General features: G+C 40.7%; 1 protein-coding gene across 2 annotated transcripts in view; it reads right to left on the bottom strand.

The window, feature by feature from the left end:
• TBX15 (T-box transcription factor 15) overlaps nt 1-24,401 on the bottom strand; it is a 103,299-nt gene that overhangs the window by 37,256 nt on the left and 41,642 nt on the right. For both annotated transcript variants that reach the window (XM_082685215.1, XM_082685216.1), the window contains exons 2-5: nt 10,409-10,622; nt 5,245-5,346; nt 3,328-3,499; nt 2,176-2,343 (exon numbers count right to left, since the gene is read on the bottom strand). In XM_082685215.1, coding sequence (XP_082541341.1) covers nt 2,176-2,343; nt 3,328-3,499; nt 5,245-5,346; nt 10,409-10,622 — 656 coding nt within the window. The remainder of the gene's footprint in view (nt 1-2,175; nt 2,344-3,327; nt 3,500-5,244; nt 5,347-10,408; nt 10,623-24,401) is intronic.

The following is a 24,401-nucleotide window of genomic DNA, read 5'->3' as shown; positions in this document are numbered from 1 at the left end:
CCTTCACGAGAAACTAATGATTAAAATGGTGGCTGGGTGTCTTGGGAAAAAGTCCATCCATTTTTCAAAGAACTTAGATTTGCGTTCCTCCTCTCCTGAACCTCAGTTAATCCCAAGGTTCCAGTCACTCCAAAAGGCATGTATGTGTTGCTGCACTATCTTGTTTCAGAGCCTGAAAAATCTTGATTATTAAAGATTCCTGTAAGGACCCTCCATGGCCTCTGTATTTTACTACCTAAGGAGTCTGAGGGCATTCAAGAATTTTTTTAAAAGAGGCCAAAGCAAACTAAAACTCTTCCTCTAGATCAAATGTGGCAACCACAAGGAAAATCGGAAGTTGGGAATGACTTACAGCAGCTGAGGGAGCCCAACAAGAGTATAGGACATGTCTACCGACTAAAGCGTTGTTGCATGTCAAATTTCTCTGGAGGCAAGGAACATCTCAGGAGTCTTATGCAAATGTATTGTGAAAGACCAAAATCCTCTTTCTATGTGAACCAAAGTTTATATCACTCACCTTCACTTGCCTGGCACATAGCAAGCACTCAATAAATACTTAGTACATGAATATATTTCCTCTATTTCTTTGTCAGAACACTAGTGTAGTATCGACCACAAGTATTGTGGCAGAAGTTCATTTTGCTCCAAGCAGCCCCAAAATAAAAGTATACAGGGCGCCTGGGTGGCTCAGTGGGTTAAGCCGCTGCCTTCGACTCGGGTCATGATCTCAGGGTCCTGGGATCGAGTCCCGCATCGGGCTCTCTGCTCGGCGGGGAGCCTGCTTCCTCCTCTCTCTCTCTCTGCCTGCCTCTCTGCCTACTTGTGATCTCTCTCTGTCAAATAAATAAATAAAATCTTTATTTTAAAAAAAGTATACAAACTTTCAAGCAAAATAAATAAGCAAAAACTCTTCTTTTCAGAAAAGGATTCACTTCAGGATCCTATTAATTAGACAAACTGTCAAAAGATGAAATACAGTCTAATTTGGAAAAAATTAGATTTATACACAACTTTCTGGGAACTGCATAAAGTGAGATCACTTATAAATCCACCTACTCACACTTCTCAAAAAAAGAACGATGTCTAGAACACCCACAACAATTCCAGATGTGGTGTCTCTCTCCTCTCCATATCCCACCTCCACATAATTCCCCCATTAGTCTGGCCAACTCTTTTTTTTTTTTAATTAAAGACTTTATTTATTTTTTTGAGAAAGAGAGCACACAAACACACAAGCAGGGCAAGGGGGAAGGGAAAGGGCAGAGGGAGAAGCAGAATCCACTGAGCAAAGGGCCCAATGTGAAGCTCAATCCCAGGACCCCAAGATCACAACCTGAACCGAAGGCAGACGCTTAACCGACTGAGCCCCCCAGGCGCTCCAATCTTGGCCAATTCTTACGTGTGTCTCATCAACAGAGAAAGCAACAGCTCTTCCAGGAAAATTTCCCTTGTTCCCCAAATGCAAGAACAGCCGGTCCATGTCTCTGTCACTAAATTATTCCAGTTTTATCATTATGTGTTTGTGTGTCTTTCACTCACCTAAAACTCTCCTTTGCTTCTGGAGAAATAAGTCCTAATCTGCTCAATTTCTCTACTGAAGTTGGACTATTGTGGGTTCTCAAGTTCTCAAACATTTATGGAATGAGCGAACATATTGCTGACATAAAAACACAGATGTTAGGGTGTGGCTGGTGATCACACAGAGGTAAATTTAGTCTGATAGTGTAAATGGAAGCAGTGGGTCTTCAGTGGAGTTTGAGAGGCTAGATGACTTTGATGTAGCTGCTGCAGGGATACCCAGAAAACTGCAGAGAAGGCGGAAGGAATGAATCAAACCTTGATACTTGCAAAGGAATAGCAAATGATGAGGAACATTTGCCAGGATACAGGACAGACCATGAACACGGGTGCGAATACAGAGAGATATGAAAATGACTCAGGAGATTCGGTCCTCTTGGTCGAAGATTTTGTCTTTGATCTAAATCTAGACTAGAGCAGCTGCTACCAGGCATCACGGCCTTGTCATCGCAAACATGACGTCTGCACAGCAAGCCTGGCCTCTCTCATTCCAGTTCCTCAGTGTCCTGTCGAAGGACCAAGGATTTCTTACTGAAGGCATGAATAAGCTCCTTTAAAAGCAGATATAGCAGGTCTCTCTCAAAGGCAGCTTCTTACCTGCTGGTTCTGGTAGGCTGTGACTGTGGTAAACACGGTCTCAGGGAAGTTGAATGTTTTCACTCCATCCCCAACAGGGACAGGTTTGGTGGGTGAAAGGTCGCTGCTGAAATCCTTGCGGATCACGTGAACTCGAGGCTGGTATTTGTGCATCGAGTGCAGAATGATCTGAAATGAGAAGGGGCCACATGATGCCAGAGTGGCTCAAAGGTCCCCATACCTTTTCAAGCCCTCATGCAAATACAACCGCAGGAGAGAAGCATTATAGGAAGAACACAGATAGGGAGTGGGTGGCGGGAGATGTGTAAGAAACTGGAAGCCAGTGCTTATCTTGACTGGACAATACTAAACAACTGTCCCAATACCAGAAGACAACCCTCCACTAAAAGGTCTCAGAAGCTCTGCTATGGGACAGTGGCTCCTTCCTGCTTTAAAGTTTCATCACAGGCTCATGCTGTCTTTAAATTCTATAAGCTGTTATTTGCACTTTGTTACCAAATTTATGACCACTCACTGTGAGAGTGAATGGTGTATGTGCATTCTCCCTTCCTTGGAAGAATGTCATATCCTTAAAGATAAGAGCCATGGCTTTAGTGTTTCAATCTTCCTGTAGTCCCGAGTCTGGACTCTGGCATTCAGCAAAAGTTCTATGTATGCCTTGCCACTAAAGATAAATTAATAAAATCAAGTGTTCTAATTATACCTGGACCTGTTCTTCTTTTAAAAATGCATAAATTACTTTTAAAAATGCATAAATTTCTTGACAAATCAGCCTAAGCTGTCACTTAGTTGTTTCTCTGAGTTTATCGCCATGTGAGTTATTCTGCTGACTGTTGTGATTTCTTTCCCATTGTTAAGCTTGTCCTGTGTTTCTCTCTTCAAACCCTCCCCCAACTAGACCGTGGGTTCCTAGAACATGAGAACTCTTGTCTGATAAACACCACCTAATGTCCAGCAAACGTTTGCTCAAAGTGAGATATGTAATAAATGAAATTTCACCAGAGGGGGGAAAAAAACTTATAGGCCTACTTACTTAAAATGACTCCAAGTGGCACAGAGCTTCTTATTTAACCTGTTTGAAAAAGCCTAGGGCTAGTCAGTTCTAGAGCCAAAAGGGGGAAAGAGGGAGATGGATGGGATTCTTTGACTCACATGTCCTTGATCATCCAACTCGTTGTTGGTCAGCTTGAGTTTGTCGAAACTGACCACCTGTCTCATCCAGGTGTCTCCAGAAGCTAGAGAATCAGGGTGTATATAAACTCTAGGGGGTACAGGGGAGTCCGCATTGCCAGCCACCATCCATTTGGAGCTGTGGTACACGTATCTGAGGCAGAGAGGGAGAGAGGAGAGATCAGAGACAGATACAGAGAGGGAACAGAGGCCCAGAAAGCCCATAGAGATAGGAGTCGGGACAGACAGAGAGATGACAAGATGGAAAACAGTCGGGATTAAACAGAGAATAAAAGAGAGAAAAGCAGTAGGGTAGAGGACCAGAGACAATCAGATGGAGATGGGAAAAAAAAAAAAAAAAAAAAAAAACAGAGAAAGAGGAAAGAGGTGGGGTGGGGGAGGGCAGCAAAGGGTTGTGGTTAATGATCAAAGCTGCAGCACTCACAAGGAAAACATTCTCACAGTCCTTTTTCTTTCTTCTCTTCTCCTTGCCTTGCACCCCTGTGTGCACACAGGCATCCTGAGCCCACGTGTCTAGCTATGGAAAAGGTATTTTACTGCAACCTTTCACCTCTCAAATGCAAACCATATAATCCGTGGGCCACTTGTTCAGGATTTGGTTCCTTATTAAAAACATCTTCCATATTGTCCTATAAAACACAGCCGTGTGCAGAGACCCTCCAAGCCTCTCACTTATTAACCATTTCCTTACTGAGAAGCTGAATTTTGAGGCATTTCTATGAAAACGGAGTGTCTCTGCCTCAGTGCAACCATTCCCAGAAACACTGCAGAGTCTTCCCAGTTAGTGTTTTAGTGTTTCTTTGAACCCAGTTTTGAATATCATCATCATCATGACTTTCCCACAAAGCCTCTGGAAATGAGAACTTGTTGGTAGCAAAGGAGGTCAGTTTTCCAGAGTTTGCCAATTGCCCTGTAGTTCTGAAGAGAGCATTCTATGGACCTGGTATTTCCCTGCTTCTCAACTTATAAAGGACCACACAGGACCTGGATGGTAGTGAACAGAGGCACACAGTCCAAATCACAAGATCTTCTAAAACAGACCTGAAACATCTCCTGTCTTAAGTCATGCATCCAGATTACTTCTCTCTTGGCCAGCTCTCTCCCTCTACCCTACTAGTCCTCATCTTTCCCATTCACTCATCTCTCCCAACCTACCTCCTAAGTTCAGGGCCAAGATTTCAAACATTTCAAAAATGAGCCTTGATTCACTGCTCTGATTGACATCTCAAGAGACAGATTAAGCCACAGTTTGTTCAGAGAAGAACTATGTGTAAGCCATCCAAGGGACACAGACATTGTGTTGGACTGTAATGACTTTGATGGAAGGTTATTTAACAAACTCGCTCACAACCCATATTGATAAACAATAATTCTCCTTCCCTAAATGTTCTTCTTGAAATCTGACCCAATTCTCTTCTTCCCCTCCATCATCCACACCGTGATTCATTAGATATTTGATTAAATATACTGCACTGGTCCACTTCTCCTTTGCCTCTCCAAAATAAATCATCTCAACTCGTTCAGCAATTTCATAAACCAAATCGTTCAAGATGTTAATCACTTTTCATGTCAAGTGAATTAATTTTAGACCTAATATCCATTTGATTTTTGCAACCCTGGCAGATACTGTACAGTCCCACTCTGTCCAGAGACATAGGAAGGATTCCAGACAAAACCATTACTAAGTCCTGATTTCCAATCATGAGTGACGACTTCCTACATGGTGCTTTGCTACAGGCTATTGGCATATCCCCCCTCCTTGTTCCCTGTATAGTGCATCATACAGGGCACTGTAAAAATCGTTCATCTAATGAGTTTAAAGAACTGTCTTGGGATGCTGGTGATGTCCGTAATTCCAAACCCCAGAGTCATCATTACCTGTATCTTTTATTGTCCACAGGCACAATGTCCATTGCTATGTAATACTGCTGGTGTGGGTCCAGGCCAGTGATTTTCACTCTCATGGCAGGAAACATCCTCCTGTGAAGGGAAATAGGCAGTAAACTCAACAGTCAGAGGGACAGAAGTCGCAGGAATAGAAGCTTAGAGAGTTTCTTCTTATCAAGAACGCTAAGCACACCAAAGTCCAATGCCTCTAATTCCCAAGTTGGCTGCTTTTTTTTTTACTTTGGAAATTATTACTATAAAATATGCTAAGTATTCATTGCTGAAATAGCACCATTTCTTAACTTAAATTGACCTATTGGATGGTTCGTACACTCGAAGTGCTCATTTACATTATTAGTTCATCTTTAATGTGATTAGGTATCCACACACACATTTCCTGTCAGACTATACCATTCTTGAAAATACTTACACTCTTACACTTCACATACTTGAATAACTTATGCTTTCATAAGCATAAGTCAAGTAGCTTATCACAGTCAAGTAGCTTATCAAAGTCAAGTAGCTACTTGACTTTCAGAAGTCAAGTAGTTTATCACAGTTGATTACAGGTGATGATGAAATGTTTTCTGACCGATTGAGTCTATGTAAAAGTAATCTCTCAAGAAAAGAAGAAAAAAGGAAGAGGCTACTATTCCCCCAAGCAAAGGACCAACAAAGTTGAGGGGTTTTTACTACATAAAACTGTAGAAAAATTTCTGCAAGTTCTCAGGCTGTCAACATGTGTCAGAGGGAGGACTCTGTGGAATAGGGAGCAAATACCAAATGAATTCTAGTGGCCTCTGGGCAGTACCTTGTTTCTACCACAATGGCTTGTTAAACTTGCCAAAGCAAGTGAGGTCAGGATATGGCACTTTACAACTACTCTCATAATTGAAGAGAAGGAGAGGGAGCAACCCAGACAAGTATTGAGTTTCAAGTTTCAAGGGTCTAGAATAAAATTCTCCATTCTTCTTTAACCATAAGAAGGAAGAGAAACATCAAACTCTTTTGTATGTCATTCATTTAGGAGTCAGACATAAAAAGTGCTCGGTTCAAAAAATGTGGACTGCCTGAATGTGCTCTAGGGTACTTGTACACAAAATGCTGCATTAAGCTTAACCATCTGGGGCCAGTTAGTTGAGCTGGGCAGAGCACAGTGCTAATGAGGTCAAGGTCACAGGCTTGATCCACATACAGCCTAATTGGCTTTGCTCCATTTCACGGCCATAGACCATACCCTGACCCCAGGCAGCCATCTTGCATATATGCCCTGGTTGTTTACGTGAGGGGCTTTCTGTGCTAGCCACACACTGCACTGCTCACCAGAAGCAATCAAAATGCAAGTGTCCTATGGTAGTAGGTCAGTGGCATCCTAATCCTATTTGGAGGAAGGCACAAGAGGGACTACAGATCTTTATAGGATTGATGGCTAGTTCTTAAGTATTTACAAAGAATAATATACAACCATTCCTTTCTTCCTACTTTATAACTTTTCGGAAGCTTCTATTGGTATATCATTCTGGATTTTCTACCTCTAGCTTCACAAGTTTAATTAAAAAGCCTTAGATTTTAGTCTTATGGTGAGCTAATGAAATCCCATGATGGACTTCTCATAATCACTAAATCTGGCATTCACTACAGAGTAAGCAATTTGATCTATGTTAATTCTCTCCAAAAATTTGGGAATCTTGATGTATATACATTTACATTTAAACATTTAAACCTTCTTAATAACAATGACTTATGATTGCTTTATACTTATAAATGGTTGGAGAGGACCTTTCCAGGGATGAAAGAAAGTCCTCTCACTTGCTACCTGAGGTAAGAAAATGTGGTTCCTCTCAGACATCTACAGAGGCTGTGTCACATTGCAAGAGATGAATGTCTTTTCTTCATGACTCCAAGAAAAAGGGTTAAGTGTTTCTAAATTCAATATCTGTTTTGTTTGGAACACCCACATAACCTTGAGTGGAAGAGCTACCAGTTTCTTACCAATACCCAAGTTCTAAATGAATGAGAGGTGTGACTTTGGAAAAGTTATTTAACCTTATCACCTAAGAAACAAAGAAAAGGGGCTATATAATCTCTAAAGTGCCCTCCTGCTTTGAAATTCTATGGCTACATTTGAATTCTCTTCTTAAAAACTTACCAAAAGTTGCTTTTTCTTTTTGCCAGTATTTTAGCACAGAATATCAAGTGAAGTCATAACACCCTAGGGAAAAATTAATCTTTCATATTCACAAAATGAGATCTGTTTGGTTTTAATTTTATGGTTAAATTTAGGCCAATTCTTATGTCTTCCAAACCCATTAATCCCTACAAGCACCTCTGTCCATGGTGCTGATTCTACAGATTATGTTGGTACATTCGAAGATTGAGTAGCCTGCAGTAGTTCTGAATCAGAAGGATGACAATTTAGGGAGTGAGAAGTAGATGGTGATGAAAATCTCAGCAGGAAAAAGGAACAGAGAGTCATACAAAACTATGTAACTAAGAAAATAAAAATTGAGATTAAAATTGATAAGGACATTATGAAGGAAGAGAAAGGAAGTGAAAAGGAAGAAACGGACTTGAGGAACTGGGAGGAGGTGAAGAAAAGTCAGAGAAGGGACACCTGGGTGGCTCAGTTGGTTAAGCGGTTGCCTTTGCTCAGGTCATGATCCCAGCATCCTGGGATTGAGTCCCACATCCAGCTCCTTGCTCGGCAGGGAGCCTGCTTCTCCCCCTGTCTGCCACTCTGTCTGCCTGTGCTTGCTCTCACTCCTCTCTTTCTCTCTCTGACAAATAAATAAATAAATAAAATCTTTAAAAAAGAAAGAAGAAAGAAAGAAAGAAAGAAAGAAAGAAAGAAAGAAAGAAAGAAAGAAAGAAAGAAGAAAGGTCAGAGAAGAGAAGTCTTTCTTTGTATGCTCTTGAGTTGTTCCAGAATTTCTTGAGCAGAGTTACATGGAACAATGGCAAAGGCTGAAGCAAACCCATTAAGGAGAAATGAATAACATACCTAAACCTCAACAACAGGATATGACTAAAGAACAAAATTTAGGGGCGCCTGGGTGGCTCAGTGGGTTAAGCCTCTGCCTTCAGCGCAGGTCATGATCTCAGGGTCCTGAGATCGAGCCCTGCATTGGGTTCTCTGCTCAGCAGGGAGCCTGCTCTCCCCCTCTCTCTGCTGGCCTCTCTCCTTACTTGTGTCAAATAAATAAAATCTTTAAAAAAAAAAAAAAGAACAAACTTTATATGTTTGTTCTGGGAATATCTGGGTATATCCAGGTAGGTATCAACTGAATTTGTGAAGTAAGAGATGTGGAAATGAAAACACTGCAGAACAAATCATGAAATAAGGTCACAGGAGACCTGTGAAAAATGTGTTTGGGTGAATTGAATTCATAAAAGTGCAAGGAACAAGGGAATGATATCAGAAATGATATTGATTGGAATACACAAAACCCCCTGTAGTGAGTGAGAACCCAAAATTTAAAAAATGTAAAATCTCATAGGCAAAAAAAAGTAATATTTTCCCCTCTCTCCAAATGAACCCCCTTGTCAAAAACTAAAAAGAATACAAACTTTTTCCTTGAATTGCTGTTTCCGTCTAAGTCATAAGATCTCAAAATGTAGACCAGAAGTAGACTGAAACCCAAGCAACAAGAAAGAGATGGTATTGGAAATAATTCCCCCTCAGAGTTGCTCCTCCTAAGAAGCCTTTTGCTGATTTTATTCACCACCAAAACTTAGAGAAGAAAGAAAGTTCCAAAGGAGAAATAAAATGAACAAGATTTCAGGTTCATTTTGACCTCATGTTTTTGTGATGTCTTATTATATTGGAAGCTTTCTCTACATGCATTCAAATGCTCTTTTATTTTAAATGTCCATGTTCATGAAGACAGCTTATGACCAATCGGGTGGGTCTTTTTGGTCCCCATGACATAAGACTACGTAGACTGCCTTTGAAAATATGAAAACAGCATAACTTTTTACTTTAATTAACTATTCCTATATACTCAAAAGCTTAGTCCAAATTTATTTTTATTTAAACAATGTTCAGTTTTAATCCAAGGGGCAAAAACTACACCCATTTCTTAACACTGTAGAATTTTAAACAGTTAAGACCATTGTTTTGGACCTAGACAGATTTGTGTGGAATTCTGAAGTTGCCCTTTATTATCCGTGACTTTAGCTAATTAGTTAATTTAGTTAATTAACCTCTTTCAGCCTTTGCATCCTCATCCATGCATGGAATTATTATATCCTATCTCAGAGGATTCCTGTGATGTCTAAATTACATAATATATTTTGAGCATCCAGCACAAAACAGATGCCTAACCATGGAGAACTGAAAGATGCCAGTGAAGTAATGGCTTAATTAAAAGTGTTTATTTCAAGAGAAACTGTATTTTAAAAACTTTTATCATCCTCCATAGTTATGCAAGTTTCCAATGGGTTGCCATTAAAGTTTTGTAATAATTTCAAGCCAACAATAAAACACACAGATCAGTAAGAAGGGCTCAGACATGTACCAAGCCCTATTCTTACCAAACAAACAAACAAACAATAACCTCTTATAAAAACATCTGGCTGCTTTTAAAGATTTCATTTATTTATTTGACAGACAGAGATCACAAGTAGGCAGAGAAGCAGGCAGAGAGAGAGAAGGAAGCAGGCTCCCCACCAAGCAGAGAGCCTGATGCAGGACTTGATCCCAGAACCCTGGGATCATGACCTGAGCCAAAGGCAGAGGCTTTAACCCACTGAGCCACCTAGGAGCTCCATTTGGCTGCTTTTAATGCTTTAGGAGATGCAAGTTTTTTCTCTCAAAAAACAATGGATGGTGAAGTAACACTTGCTTTGGAAATCTACTATGTGGTCCTTATGTACCATCAATCTCCCACATGGGCTGATATACATTTGTAGGCAGAAAATGTTTTTGAGTGTAGAGGTGACTTAGACATTGGAATGGCCCTTGGAGGAAAACAGCAAAATCACAGTAAACTCAAGATCACTTTACCAAGATGACCTTATGCAGAAAAGTGAGCACAAGTAGTGCTGGCATCACCAATACTACCTACCACAAGTAAGTGAAAAGAAAACCGTGTAACAGCTCCTACTTTTGGTCTCCATTCTTGGAATCTAGCCATCCAAAGGAACTTGTCCTTACCTGCCTGCTTTGGTGATGATCATCTCAGTTCCAATGTCATGGAACCTCTTCCAGAGGTCAGCGCATTGGAGCTCCACCTGAATCTCTTCCATGGAAGACATGGCAGCAGGCACAGGGCCTGCAGCACCAGAGCCCAAGTCAGGGTGCGTGTCAAAGGAGCAGGAAGTCCGCTCAGTGAGCACCTCAGAGTCTGAACCAGTGCTTTGCTCGGAATCTGCAAGATAAACAATCAAGTCTTAGGTGAGAAACTGCTGAGCCTCCCCCACCCCCACTGCCCTGCTTTGGTGACTTAAAGCTGGGAAGCTCCAGAGCACAGCATTCAGGGTATTTTATTATTTCTTTTATGGTTTGTTTTTGAGATTTACGACCATCTTTTAGGTTTTGCATTTCCAACATGACATCTGGCATTTTAGCAACAGCTGAACAAAACTGGTCCACAACAGGCAACATAAAGAGTACTAATGTCACCATGGTGAAGTGAAGAAGCCAAACAGGGACAATAAAATAAGTGCCAAATTTAAAAATAGTAATAATAATTACAGATCACAGCTCCAAATCTAGACAATTTCACTGGGGGCTGGGGTGGAGGATGGGGCTCAATGCTAATAATGTATTCTTTAATGTTCTACTACTACGCGTCATTGCCCACCCACCAGTAAATTTTAAACAGAGCAATTTTTTTTTCTCTATTTATATATCCTGGTCATCAAAAGTAATGAAAAGTTGTTTGGGATCTTTAGAAGCACTTTGTCATGTATTTGAGTAAATGGCTTTTCCTAAGAGTCCAATCAGGCCATTTTGGATGGAAAAAGGGGGAAAAAAAAAAGTCTGTTGTAAGGCATATGGAAAAAGTTACCCAAGAAGGCGGTTGAAACAAAGGGAATAAATGAGTTCAGGAGACACCTTGATTGGTTTCTGAAGTATGAGCAGAGGGGAGGGGTGATCCAAACAGGAAGGTAGGATTGAGAGCAACCAAATAAAAAGTTGGCATGCTGTGCCAGATGGTCCTTTCTTCCTGTGTCTCCTATACTCACGAAGGGGTTTGGGGGGGTGGGGGGCGGGATACATAGCGTGATAGAGAAGGCTGGAGTCAAATTTACCAAGGAATTTACTGTAATTTTTAAAGCGTTTTACTCTTAGAGGCCTGGTGCCAAGAATCTTATCTAAGATTTTCCAAACTCAGATTAGTCTTCTTAGGTCAAACGATACTGCAAACTAAGCCTAAGAACCTATTTCCCCAAGCCTCCCTTAACATCTACGATTCTGACTGCTTCCCTATCAATAAACACATGCACAAATAAAGGTTGGAAACAGCAGTGTCTTGTGCTGACAGCTGACTGTTGGGTGCTGTCAAAGGTCAGAGCCTCTTGGGCATCTGTCCTTGATAAGAGCAGGATAAAGAAGGGTGGGACAGAAAGTCAGACCGTTTTGCTGCCATCCTCACTTACCTGCAGCAGGTTTCTAGACCTGTGAAAACCCATCCCACAAGACCTTCCCATTTCCTTCCTTCTAGCCCTGATGTCTTCCTCTCTCAAACCCAAGCAGCATCACTGGCAAGTCTTCCACAAAGCTGCCAGTGCTCACAGGGAGCAAAGCGACATTTCTTTCCACTTTTTTCCCCAGTTCCCCACCCTTCACTTCTGAAGACACTCAGGGTACTGCAGAACTGAAATAAGCTTCGATATGACAGGGAAGTCACTGCCCCAAATCTAGTTTATCCACAATCACTAGTCCAGTCACCATCTTCACACACACACACACATATATATACATATGTGTGTGTGTGTGTGTGTGTGTTTTACATGTCCAAGCATACAATCTTATACCTGGTGCTAAACAGGGGCTAACTTTGGTATCCTTCAAGCACAGAAAAGTGGAGCTGCTCATCTAACATGGAAGTTGCTGCTGCTGAGAGATAAATCTCCATCCTCGCCTGATCCTCTATGCCTTTCCTCTGTAAAGCCATAGTATCAGCATCACACACTTGGCCAAACACGGGAATTCTGATCCCCTGAGACATGGATTCCCAAATCCCATTGTTTCTGTGACATGCCAAGAGCTCCTCACTTGCCCCAAGTACTGTGAGCTTTTCAAAAACTTCTCAAAGCAAGAGTTTTAAAAAATAGCCTTGTCCTACCTTTGGGAGCAAAGTGGTACGAAATCCGCTTACCATAATGTGCTACGAATATGAAAAAGCTAGAAATTTTGGACATGTGATTTCTCCAATGAATGTTTAGGAAGAGGGAGGGAAGGGAAAGGTATCACTATGCTACCTAATAACTTTTCAACGGGGGTCAAACGGGTTGGGATTTGAATGGGGACTATGGCTGGAGAATGAGGAAACCAGAGACTCTACTCTTAACACACCATGTCATCTGAAATAAAATGGGAGCTCAAAGTTTAACATTAAATGGACTCTTATTTCATTTAATAATGAATCACCTGGACAAACCTATTTTCTTATCATGCATTTAGAAGGATTGAGCTGAAAACTTTTATAATCTCTTCTACCTCTGAGGACTTGGAGAGTGTTAATGCATACTTTCCAATGCAACTTTCAGGGATAACCCAGGCAACCTCAATTAGAAGCAACAGATTAAAACTGCTTGGGCAAGACAAGTTAAATGAGAAGAACATCTGAGGGCTCAGATTCACGTTATCATAGAAGTTAAAGAAACCAGTGGGCATTCTGTTTATAGTTTCAATCAAATCAATCAATAAGCACCTATCAGCATGTGGCCCTATATGAGGTACCAGGTAGATAATTTGAAACAGAATCCCAGAGCTGTTTCCCAGTTAGTGTTGATTAATTATGTGTTTATTGGGTGCTTACTATGTGCCCAGCACTGTGCTAGATCCTGAGAAATACCAAAGTGCAAAATGAGGCTCTGCCTCAAAGTATTTACAGGACCAATGGAAACTGAGTGCATTCACAAATAGAAACCAAGACAAGTACTACCACATAATTTTCCACACCACTGCATATTGCCTTGGATGTTTCATAGGAATCCAGCAAAGACGGGGATCTCAGAAAACTGGAACAATCCTAGGGAACTCAGGCTTACTAGAAAAGAACTGGACGAGACGTGGAGGCATAGGCAGGATTGGCCCGTGAAGAGGATTTTCAGACACAGCTCTTTGTTTCCCTGGAAGTGCTCTGTGCTCCTAGATTCTCACTTCCTCACAAAATAGAGTCCAAGTGATTTTATATACAGAATACAGGCATCAGCTCACATTTTCAATAACATAAAGTAAGCTACCCTATAATACCCTTAAAATAGAGATAAGACCAACCCCTGAGGTAAAAATAAAACAGAGTCCTTTGTAAGATGTGTTTCTAAATCATAGTCATATCAAATATTTAGGCTAACCAGATCATTGATTCCAGCTAGGAATCAGAATGCATAATCAAGTCATGAATATAAGAAATGCAGATTATTTCAATCAAATAGGATCCATTTAGAAATACAACCAGTGCCTTGAATATCAGAATACACCTCTGTGTTTTCAAGCTTTTTTATTCTCCACAATTTGTAACTTCTGCCTTCAAAAAAACTCAGGAACTCAGAAAGACTTCTTGGCTGTCAGATGTCTCTTGTGGACAGCATCTGAACAGGGAAGTTTTGGCAAATCAAAAACATAAATGATAAAGTTATATATAACGAAGGAAGTTAAAGAAGGCTTGAGAACTTGCATGGATCCAAGTTACAAGTCACTGGAGAACATCGTATGACTCATACAGTCAAACCGACATGTCTATTACCATCCCAAAAAACCCTAAACAAGAGACTCTAACCATCAGCTCATAGTGTCACTTGTTTTCTATCTCTGACATATTTCATGTTGATAAAATGGACACAGTAACACTAAGTTCCCACAGAAAGTTGGGTTTAGCTTACAGCAAGTTTTCAAGTCTCAATTCATGCAAAATAATAGCAATAAGAAAATAGTTCCTTCATCTACATTTTACACATCATTTAATATATCCTTCCATTTGATGGGGTAGAAATGGCATAGTTTTATATTCATTATATAAATGAGGTAATTGAGACTAAGAAAAATAAAACAACGTGACCTAGAAGGTAAGTTTTCTGCTTCCTGATCTAATGGTCAGATCTCTCCCAAGATCATACTGGGCTCAACCCCAGCCAAAAGAGCCAGCAATTCTGTAATAACCCTCAACTACTATAACCATCCTTACAAATGAAATAGCTTAATATGTTTGATCCTGGCCAAGTCACATAACTATTCTGGCCCTCATTATCCTTAATCATTTTAACACAGCACATACACATTTAATTAGAGGTGCTATAACGTCCCTCTTAAGTCTAATGTTTACTGGATGGATTAGTAGTGCTGCTTAAAGACCACCAAGTCTAACAACAGCAACTCAACCATGATAAGTTGAGTTAGTTGGCATGCACAGAAAATGCCTAATTTATGTGTATTTTGACTTAATATCAAAACCAGACACTGTTAAAACAGATTTCACAGTCTTTCAGGCAATTTTTGTCTGCACTTAACTAATAATTTTGAGGAATGATTCATTACTACAGTGAATAGAACACATTTATGCCTTGGGCTCTGCTGTTCACCATGAGTGGGGTGATGGAGAGTCATTTCATTTCACAGAGCCTCAGTTTCAGTATCTTTACTATTTCCTTATCTTATCTATTACTATTTCCTTATCTTTACTATTAGGGACTGGAGGAAGATATCTCCTTGCTTAGAAAATTACATTTATAGCTATACGATAAAACAGAAATTAACAATTCTGTTAATAACAATGCTAGTGACTTAGGACTATGAGACAAATACAACCCCACAAGAACTATCCCAACCAAAGGGTTAATGGTCAACATCTATTAAACACTTACTAAGTATCTGATGCTCGGCTAAGACTTTATATACATAACATTAGTTAATAAAACAAATCTAAGCATTATTATTATCTCCATTTTATATATTATTGAAATCAAAATCCAGATTACATCAGCTCCACCTCCTGGGGACTGCAGACACATGAGACTACATTTACTTCCACTTCTATTTCACCAAATGTTTCTGTTTTGTATAGATCAGGTTATATAGTAGGAGACCAAGAGAGAGAAACTAGGTTCTTGCTCCATAGGAGCTCACAATCCAATTTCATAGGAAAGGACACACAAACAGTTAAAGAAGACTGGCTATGATAGGTGTTCCAATAGATATGGGAGCAAGGTATTAAGGAGCTTTGAAGAGCAAGCAAGTCAATGATTTGGGATCAAAAAAACTTCTCAAGGTGTAATTTGAAGATGGACTTGAAATAGAAGTTCAATATGGGCACACAAAGAATTTAGGGGGATGGAATTTAAGTTACTGGGAATAGCACCAGTAAGGACTTGCCATTTTTAGAGAATTACAAGAAGACTGATATGGCCAGAGCTTAAAATACATAAGGGAAGGGGAGAGGTGAGATAAGACATAAAGGTGGGAAGTCAGGTTCAACTCAAACTCAACTAAATGACTATTTATTTGACATTTACTATGTGCCAGTCACTCTTCTAGATCCTTGAGACCTCAGGGGGGAGTAAAATCTCTGGCCACATGGAGTTTATATTCCAGGAGGAACTTGGGTGCCTTAATATGGAGTTTAGACTTTGCTTTCTTTATACCAAAGTGTTTTTTAAGTGGAGGTGATGATAGTTTTGACTTCCTTCCTAAACTGTGAATTCCACAAGCTGAATTTAATGCTTTGTCACATCTTCTATATGAATGATATACAACAGCCCAGTTTCAGTGTGGGAGAGGGGTCACAGAAGACTACTGTAGTCAGATAAGAGATGCAGAATTTTCTGAGATTAGATGTACAGTGCCACTTCCATAAGCCTGGACTTTGGCTACTCCAAGGAAGAAACCAGTCTGAAACAAAGGAGAAAGACACAACCCAGATGATAATCAAGCAATCATTTTTTCCTACCGATAACTGGAACATGACTATACTGAGTGGTACTTCCTATCTGATACGGGTGGGGCAGCCATTCCTTGGTCTATTTCCTAAGTCCTGAAGTCTCCAAAACCAAGACTCCCACAGCCATCTAAGGGTTCCCATTCACACCAGGGCAGACATCAGAAGCTTATAACCCAGGCAGCACTTTCTGCACCAGGCTCAAGTAAACTCCTATTTCTAGAGGATCTCTGCAGTGGAAATTGGTTCTGGGATGTCAGATTTTATCAGGTAGCTTAGCAAAATTTGGTGATGAAATTTTTCATAGAGTAATTCTAAATATGGCAGAAGCGGAGCACTTGGCACGGACTCGAGTATGGACTGAGCCCAAATTTGATACCCAGTCCAGAGCGTCAATGGAATGAACTATAACCCAGGTTAGATTAAAGTAAAATTATGATGATAGCAAACATTCAAACAAGACTGTTAGATGACTTTGGTGATGGAATGAAGTTATCTGAGCTCTCCATGCCCTCCAAGTTCTATTTGGGAAAAGGGGGGAGGTAACCCGAAGCCTGCAATTCCCATGCCAATAAGCCAATTAAGGAGACAAAAAGCACGTATCTCTCAGCTGCCTAAAGCACTCACCACCTGACAACCAGCATCTGTCTCAGTGACACACAGAACCAGAGGCAGGGACCCAAAGTCATCCCTGAGAACTCAGCCTTTTAAAGAGGCTTTGCAATGAAGTGGCAGCAGTAATTTCTGTATCTATTTCTTATTGACCAAAGGCTCAATGTCTTGAAAGGTTCAGCCTCTTACGCTCCAACATACTTTGAAAGTGGAAGCAAAAAAGGAAGAAAAGTTATGAGCACTACACTAGATATTCCGCATACATTATCTCATGCAATTTTCATAGAAAACCTTATGAAGTGGGGATTACTGTTGCCATTTTGTAAAGGAGTTAACTGGGGCTTGGTGAGACTGAGAGGCTTTCTCACATTATGTAACTAGTCATAGTGGGATTTGAGTCCTTCTGACACTAGAGTTGATGCTCTTCCCACTCAACACTCTTTCCTCATTTTCAGAACGAGTCCTGCAGAGCTGGGTGCTTCCCGCACTGAACTTGGAAATGCAGAGCTAACATTCAGATTGTTCAGTCAGGAGATAGATCCATGGGAACTAAAGCATTGTCAGTTCTTTGGGGAGAGGAGAAAATTCAAGCCAGAGTCAGAGAGGAATTTTGCTCTCAGGAGCCAGGCAGTTGTGCTCAGGAACATCTGAGATATCTTCACTGACTTAATATTATTTAATAAGTAAGCACAAGTACAAAAAACCACCTTTTGTTGTACTTCACTTCCTGTCCCCAGTCCCCCAGGGTAAAACACCCAAAGGTGACAGGTCACTGAAGATCAATGTCAATGTCAAGTCACTCTTTCACTCTAGCCTAGACCATAAGCAAAACATTAGAAGGTACTCAGAAAATGTTTGGACTTTGAGAAATGTATAATGACCGCAGTGAAAGATAAGGAAAGGCAGCTGAATTAGTTCCTACTTATGCAGAATTTGATTTATTTAGGTTTAACTCCGGTCACAGTTCATGGCCCAAGAGTTTTTGATAGTCCTAAATGGATATCTATATTTGAGGAGGATTCATCTGATCACATTGTATGTGAAAGCATTAGTAAAAAATACAGTATGAAATTATGAAATTCACATATAAGATTATATGCCAGTGATGAAGTTAATCAGGAAGACCAAGAAAAAATGATGACAAGTATGGGTCTTGTGTTTCCTAGAACAGTCCTATATAGATATTTTATTTCATTCTTCCTATAAAATTAAAATTTTTGAGATTGACTTTTGGTTCAGAAAATACTCCTGATGGAAAGCACGGAAAATGCATAAACAAAAAAATTAAAAATTGGTCACAAGCCACATGGTAATATTCTATCTAAATACCTCTTACACCAGAGGTCCTCCAAAAGTTGATCCTAATTGACTGGGTGGTCTTCAAGATTTACCAGTCAATTTTGAGCCAGCAGCTGTCAACACAGGCCCCTCCTTAAGGCTCTTGGCACATTTTCTGGGTGAAATGACACATTAGTTCATCCCCAAGCCAGTGGTTGTTTGCTCTTTGCAACCACAACTACTGCTAACCTCCCACCACCACCCTGACCACTGCTGTAGCACCATAAGTCATCTGCCATAGTGGTCTTTCATTTCCATGAAGTGAGAAGAAACCCTTCCCCCATAGGCCCTAGAAGAACTTGCCTTATACCTTGTTAGCATATTCTCATTGAGCACCAATAAATGAACAAATACGTGCTAATACACAAAAGGGGAAGAAGTAAACAGCCAACAATAAGTGTAATTCAACTTCCAGAGACAGTGCCCTTGGAGATGGAGATCTGAAACATGTAAGTAGAATAGACATTTGAGCACAACCAGGGACACAAAATTCTCTTCAAATTATATGCAAAAGACCACCAGCTACACTGTTTAAAACCTAACGTATCATGCCAAACATAGAGAGTCATCTTGTTTAAAGACTGTAAGAGAGCTACATGGCTGGCAAATATATAACGACCTCCCCAATAATCTTCTAAATCCATCTGTTTGATAAATCACTTATTTATTCAGCAAATAATTGTTGATTAACTCACTGAGACCTACCAATGTGTAAGGTACTATGAGGGCAACAACACTGAATAAGATATGATCTATGTTCTCGGGAACTTACAAAAACACTTAGGAGACAGGAGGGGTCAATAATCTAATAAAAATAGATTAGTCAAAATCCAACATGGCACATAGCACACTGGGGTTTGGAATTTGGAATTCAAAAAACAAATTCTAAAGTTCACCTCTTCCCTTCCAACTGTCTAATCTCTACCAAGTCATTTAATCTCTTGAAGCCTAAGTTTTATCATTTGTAAAATGAGGACATCATTAGTACCTACTGTGTGACTGTCTAACACAGCATGCATATGTGTATGTAAATACCTTATCAATAGTAAAACAGTAAAATGGATAGATAAAATGCTCATTTTCATGTTCATCTAAGAGAAACATCAACAAAATACTATGGAAGTTTAGAGATGAGAAGACTCTCTTTCAGCCCAGGGGTCCTTTCTTGGCCTAATGAAAAGATGTCTGCAATAAAATGTCAGAAATGGGGGAAAGGGGCAGAAGAATCTTCCAGGAAAGGGGAACTTTATGGCAGAGGCACGGCAATAAAGTCTACCAGACAGGCTTAGAGAACAGCAATTAATTCAGAACACATCTGCATTATTCCTCTTATATCGTCAGTACCGGGGACAGTGCCTGGCACCTACTATGCACTTGACAGAATGTTGGTTCTGTTGAATAAATGAATGAATGAAATGCTGTATGTTTAGCAAGGCAAGAGAAGAGATATGACCAAAGAGCTGGGAAGTGTAGACTGAAGCCAGATGAAGAGACTTGCATGCTATTCATCTTCTGATCTTCCAGAGACCAATGTACCTGTGGTAATGAGGATCTTCATTGAATGCCATGTTCCCAATAAAATCTCAATGGGGTCACCTCCATATATAACCTAAATTATTGGCATCCCACCTATTTTTCCTTCAATGACTGTGGGTTGTGTTAAGCTGATTGGCAAGGTCTCACCTCAAGTTTTTCATAGGCTTCAAACGAGTTCAGTGAATTCAGTCATTTCTGTGTGTAGCACTCACAGCCAAGCATCTGGAAAATTCTCAGATACTAACTCTCCTCCATAGCAACTTAAGAAGAGAAGGTGCCAGAGGTCATGAAGATAAAAATGGGGAAAAGAGTAAGGCCTTCAAGTGTTAGAGCTAGTGATGCTGAGGGAGAAGTAAGGTGGCACACAAGCCCTCTCCTTCAGAAACAGGGTGACCCGTTTTTAGGAACACAATGACTTCTGCCCCCTCCACACCCCCCATTCAGCTAGGGTCTGTGCTGTCTGCAGTAAAGCCGGGTTTCCAGAGATGCAGCCAGGAAGGGGATAAAGCACAGTCCTCTAGAATCACACAGACCCAGATGTATGACTTTGAGCAATCAACATAACCTTTCTAAGCCAATTTCCTCATCTAAAATAGAGATGCCAATAACTCTCAGTAAAGCCCCTGGCACACAGCAGGAGTATATTAAATGTTAGTTTCCTCTATCATGTGGAAAGAGGAGTGACCACAAGGGTTAGATCCTTCCCCAATATCTGAGACATCCTGTCCATATCTGAGAGAGAGAAAGAAGGTTTGTGTTCTTTCAAATAGAGAAAATCAAATCCTAATAAAGAAAATGTAAAATGTAGATCCCATGGTGAGAAAATAATTCAGGGCCTAGAGCAGAAACCATCAAAATTGAACGGTGTTAGAAGAAACGGTGGAAAGGCAGAAGGAAGGAAAGCAAAGAAATAGTGAAAATGTCAGCTAAGAAACCCTCCTTTTGTGTGGGTCTGCCTACTTGATGTTCCCCTGGTAGAATAGCATGCCATAGACCTTGCCATGCTATTAGACCTTGCCATGCTATTGAGAACGAAAATGATTAGGATGTAAAAGAAGAGACAACAAAGAATATCACTGGGGAAAGATGTATGGGGACCTTCAGTAAGGAAATGGGGCTGGGGATAAAAAGTCGAACCTTGACTTCCGTCAACCTTGGCTGGAGATGCAGTCCAAGGGCACTGTTCCATGAGAAAGGGCGGCACATGAAAGAGCTGGGAGGCCACAGCATCCCCTGCTCCAAATCAACAACACTCACCCTCTGGCTCACCCTTTGGTAACGGCAAATGTGATTGACCCCACAATCACACTCAGGTGGCAGGAAAGATCTAGAGCTCAAGGGAGTCTACCAGGGAGCATGGGGATAAGGTCTGAAAGCTGTGCACTCTAACCCTATCAGGGAGACTTAGCCAAGGTAACCTGCCCAGTGCCACCCACCCAGAAGTACCAGAGAGAAACAAAGGACCCCGGTCTTGGTCTGAAGCCTGAACCCATCCATTGTGCCACACTTTCTTCGGAAATCCTAAAGCCAAACACTTTGACAAGGGAAAAGAATCCAGTTGGGAGTATAAGGCAAGCACTGAGAGTGAAATGCACACCTTGGATTAATCATGTTTGTGGCAGTGGCTTTATATTTACAATTCACTGACCCTCAGCCGGAGATGCTTACCAAACTTGGAATTCCATACTCACATCCCAGGGCTCCAGAACCCTCCCGAAAAACCCCCCTCCTGTCTTCTCCGGTCTTCTTTCTTCCTTCTAAGGCCCTCCTCAGAAAGGAATGAGTTGTCAAAGGATGCTCATTGTAGAGCAAATTTTTGGTAATGGCAAAGAAGAGGGTAGGGTAAGGTAAGGGCTTGCCTAACACTGTCCTCTACATGAAGGCTGACTTGGAAGGCTGATTTGGGAATCCCAATGTCAACACGTTATTCCTAATTCCATTCCTGCCTCCCTGAGTAAGTCTGCCGGGATCACTTAACTCCACTCGTTCTTCCACCAACACCTTGGCTCCAGCATGCCTCTGTTTTCCCCCAGGCCTACCTACCTTGATCAGAATGACTCTTGAAGAGACAGTGTCCTCCAAGTGTGTCAGCAATTCAGACACGGACAGCTTCTAAAATAGCTGGTGTGTGACTGCCGGGTGACTGCTGCTCTCCGAAGGAGCGGTGCTGTCACTGAGGTAGCAGGATTTCCTTGCCAAAGCTGCTCTCACCCTCCTCCCCATAAGGCTCTTTACTCCCTCTCCCTGTCCCAGCCCAGGAAGACTTGGAGCCCCAGGGCCGTGGCATTTAAGCACTGTCACAGTTCCCACTCAATCCCCATCGTGGTGCCAGCTCGGCATGTCATGATGACCCAGCCTGAACTGTATTTAGAAGCCTGGGGCATGGCACTGTGTTCCAGCCCATCTCAGAGTGACAGGAGATTTCCTGAGCACCTGGGCTTGGGATTCCCTCCAGAGGATGAGGGTCAAAAGGACTTTCCAAATGGTCTGTTTCCTTCTCATGAGGGTCCCCATCTGCTGGAGGCCCTTCTCAGAGACTCAATCTCTGTCAATGTTACCATTTCACCCTGTTGTAAAATCCAGCCTTTTTATAAAGCTTGTAAGACGTGTTACAGGAAAGAGAGAATTGTGGGAAAATCTGTCAGAAAATAGGTTGAGTGGTCTGTCCATGGACTATTCTTACAAACATACATTTCCCTAGAATTATACCCTGGGGATGCACAGAATCTACCAGATGTTGCCAGTGAACAGGGAGAGACTGCCTAAGACTCTTAACTTCTTGGGGGACAGTACATAACAATTCACTTCATCTTCTTGGCAGCCTCTATGCCCATCTTGAAAGTAGCCTACTGGAGTCAAAAAAAAAAAAAAAATGGAAGTTATTCCCAGTTACTGGTTTAAAAAAAAAAAAAAACACCTTTTTTTATTTACACTTGAATGTAATCTCCACCCAGACAGGCAGACTGATAATTGAATAACACTAATTGGGTTGGCTGACAGTTTTGAGGGTTACTGCACATGGAGTGGGTCTAGTCCTCAGCTCCACTGGAGCACTGGAGAAAGGAAGGCTTTTTTCTCATTGACCCTCAACCCTCTGCACCAGTGTCCCTGACTAGAGTCCCATGGAGATACCCTGTCATTTAAAAGGCATCAGTGTTTGGCCTCTCCCCATTTCTGGGCAAGGACCCAACACTCAGAGACCGTGGTTTGGGGATCATGGCATCTAATCCATTCAAGGATTATTTTCCCCCCTACTGCTCAGATGGGTATGTTAATCATCACCTCCCTTTGTTCTGTAATAAATTCAGCCCTGGCTAATTCTGAGCCTCTTTGCATCACTGGAGTTTACAGATGGCAGTTTTTGACAGGTCAGATATTTAGAATCAACAGATCACCAACCAATCAAAAATCTTAAGTAGTTTTAGGAACATGTGGAAGTAATTTTTTTCCCAGAATTCACAAGTCTGAATGATGAGATCTCATTGATGGCATTTGGGCTGTTGTACCTATTAAAATATTACTTTATATACCATATTCTATGTGTAATCAAAACTGATTTAACAGTGAAGGCAGATTTTCCTTATTATACCAAATATCACGTGTTATCAGATAAAAATTACAATGGAGTACAAACTATGCACCATCTTTAAAAGAATTCATAAAAAATGAGATAAAATTACAAGTGAGTGTGAGGTCACCTGGCTGGCTCAGTCAGTGGAGCATGTGACTCTTAATCTCAGGGTCATGAGTTCAAGCCCCATGTTGAGCATAGAGCTTACTTAAGAATATATGTGTGTGTGTGTGTGTGTGTGTGTGTGTGTGTATACATTTTATATATATAAATATATGTATACGTATTTTTAAGTAAGCTCTATGCTTCACATATATGCATATATGAATGCACAATGACTACAGATGGAAAATACAAATGTTATAGACTACTTCACAGTATAACTTCACAGAAATCAGAATATTTTGTGTGACACTAGCTGTATACATACATTTTAATTATAACCATCTCAATTGCATGCAGTGAATCTTTTTATAAAGGAAAAATTGTTTTGTAAAATATTAATTTCTAATTTTTTCAAGGAAGAGGCTATTAACCTAATGTCAGTGGAAGGGCTTTGGCGTTTCATATGACCTAAAGTCATAGGCTAAATTTGTAAGAACTTGCATTTCTCTGGGAAGAGAATGTATGGTATTTATGGGATTCTCAAAGCAATCCATGACTTTAAAAGGATGAGGACCACTGGTTTGAGAGGCTTTCTCCAATTGGGGAACATGTCTAATTTTTAAGTTCTTCTGCTGTAATGTAAAGCATTTCCCCTTCACCAGATATTTTCAGGAGAAATATTTAAAATACGACACAGAATACCAGCAGGGCATCTTCACAAAAACAAGTTCTTTGTCTCCCTCACAAAGACAAAGTGGTTGTGTTTCCCTGTGAGTGTTAAACTTTCTCTGTATGGTTCCTTATTTCTTATTTATCTGCATTTTAACCACATTTACATTTATGTATAAATGTGTTTTTTTAATCATTTGGGAAGATAGAAGGAA

This window comes from Mustela nivalis (genome assembly GCF_964662115.1).
Source record: "Mustela nivalis genome assembly, chromosome: 10".
Lineage (NCBI taxonomy): Eukaryota > Metazoa > Chordata > Mammalia > Carnivora > Mustelidae > Mustela > Mustela nivalis.
Note: the sequence above shows the minus strand (reverse complement) of the source record. Positions and strands in the feature narration are given on the sequence as shown.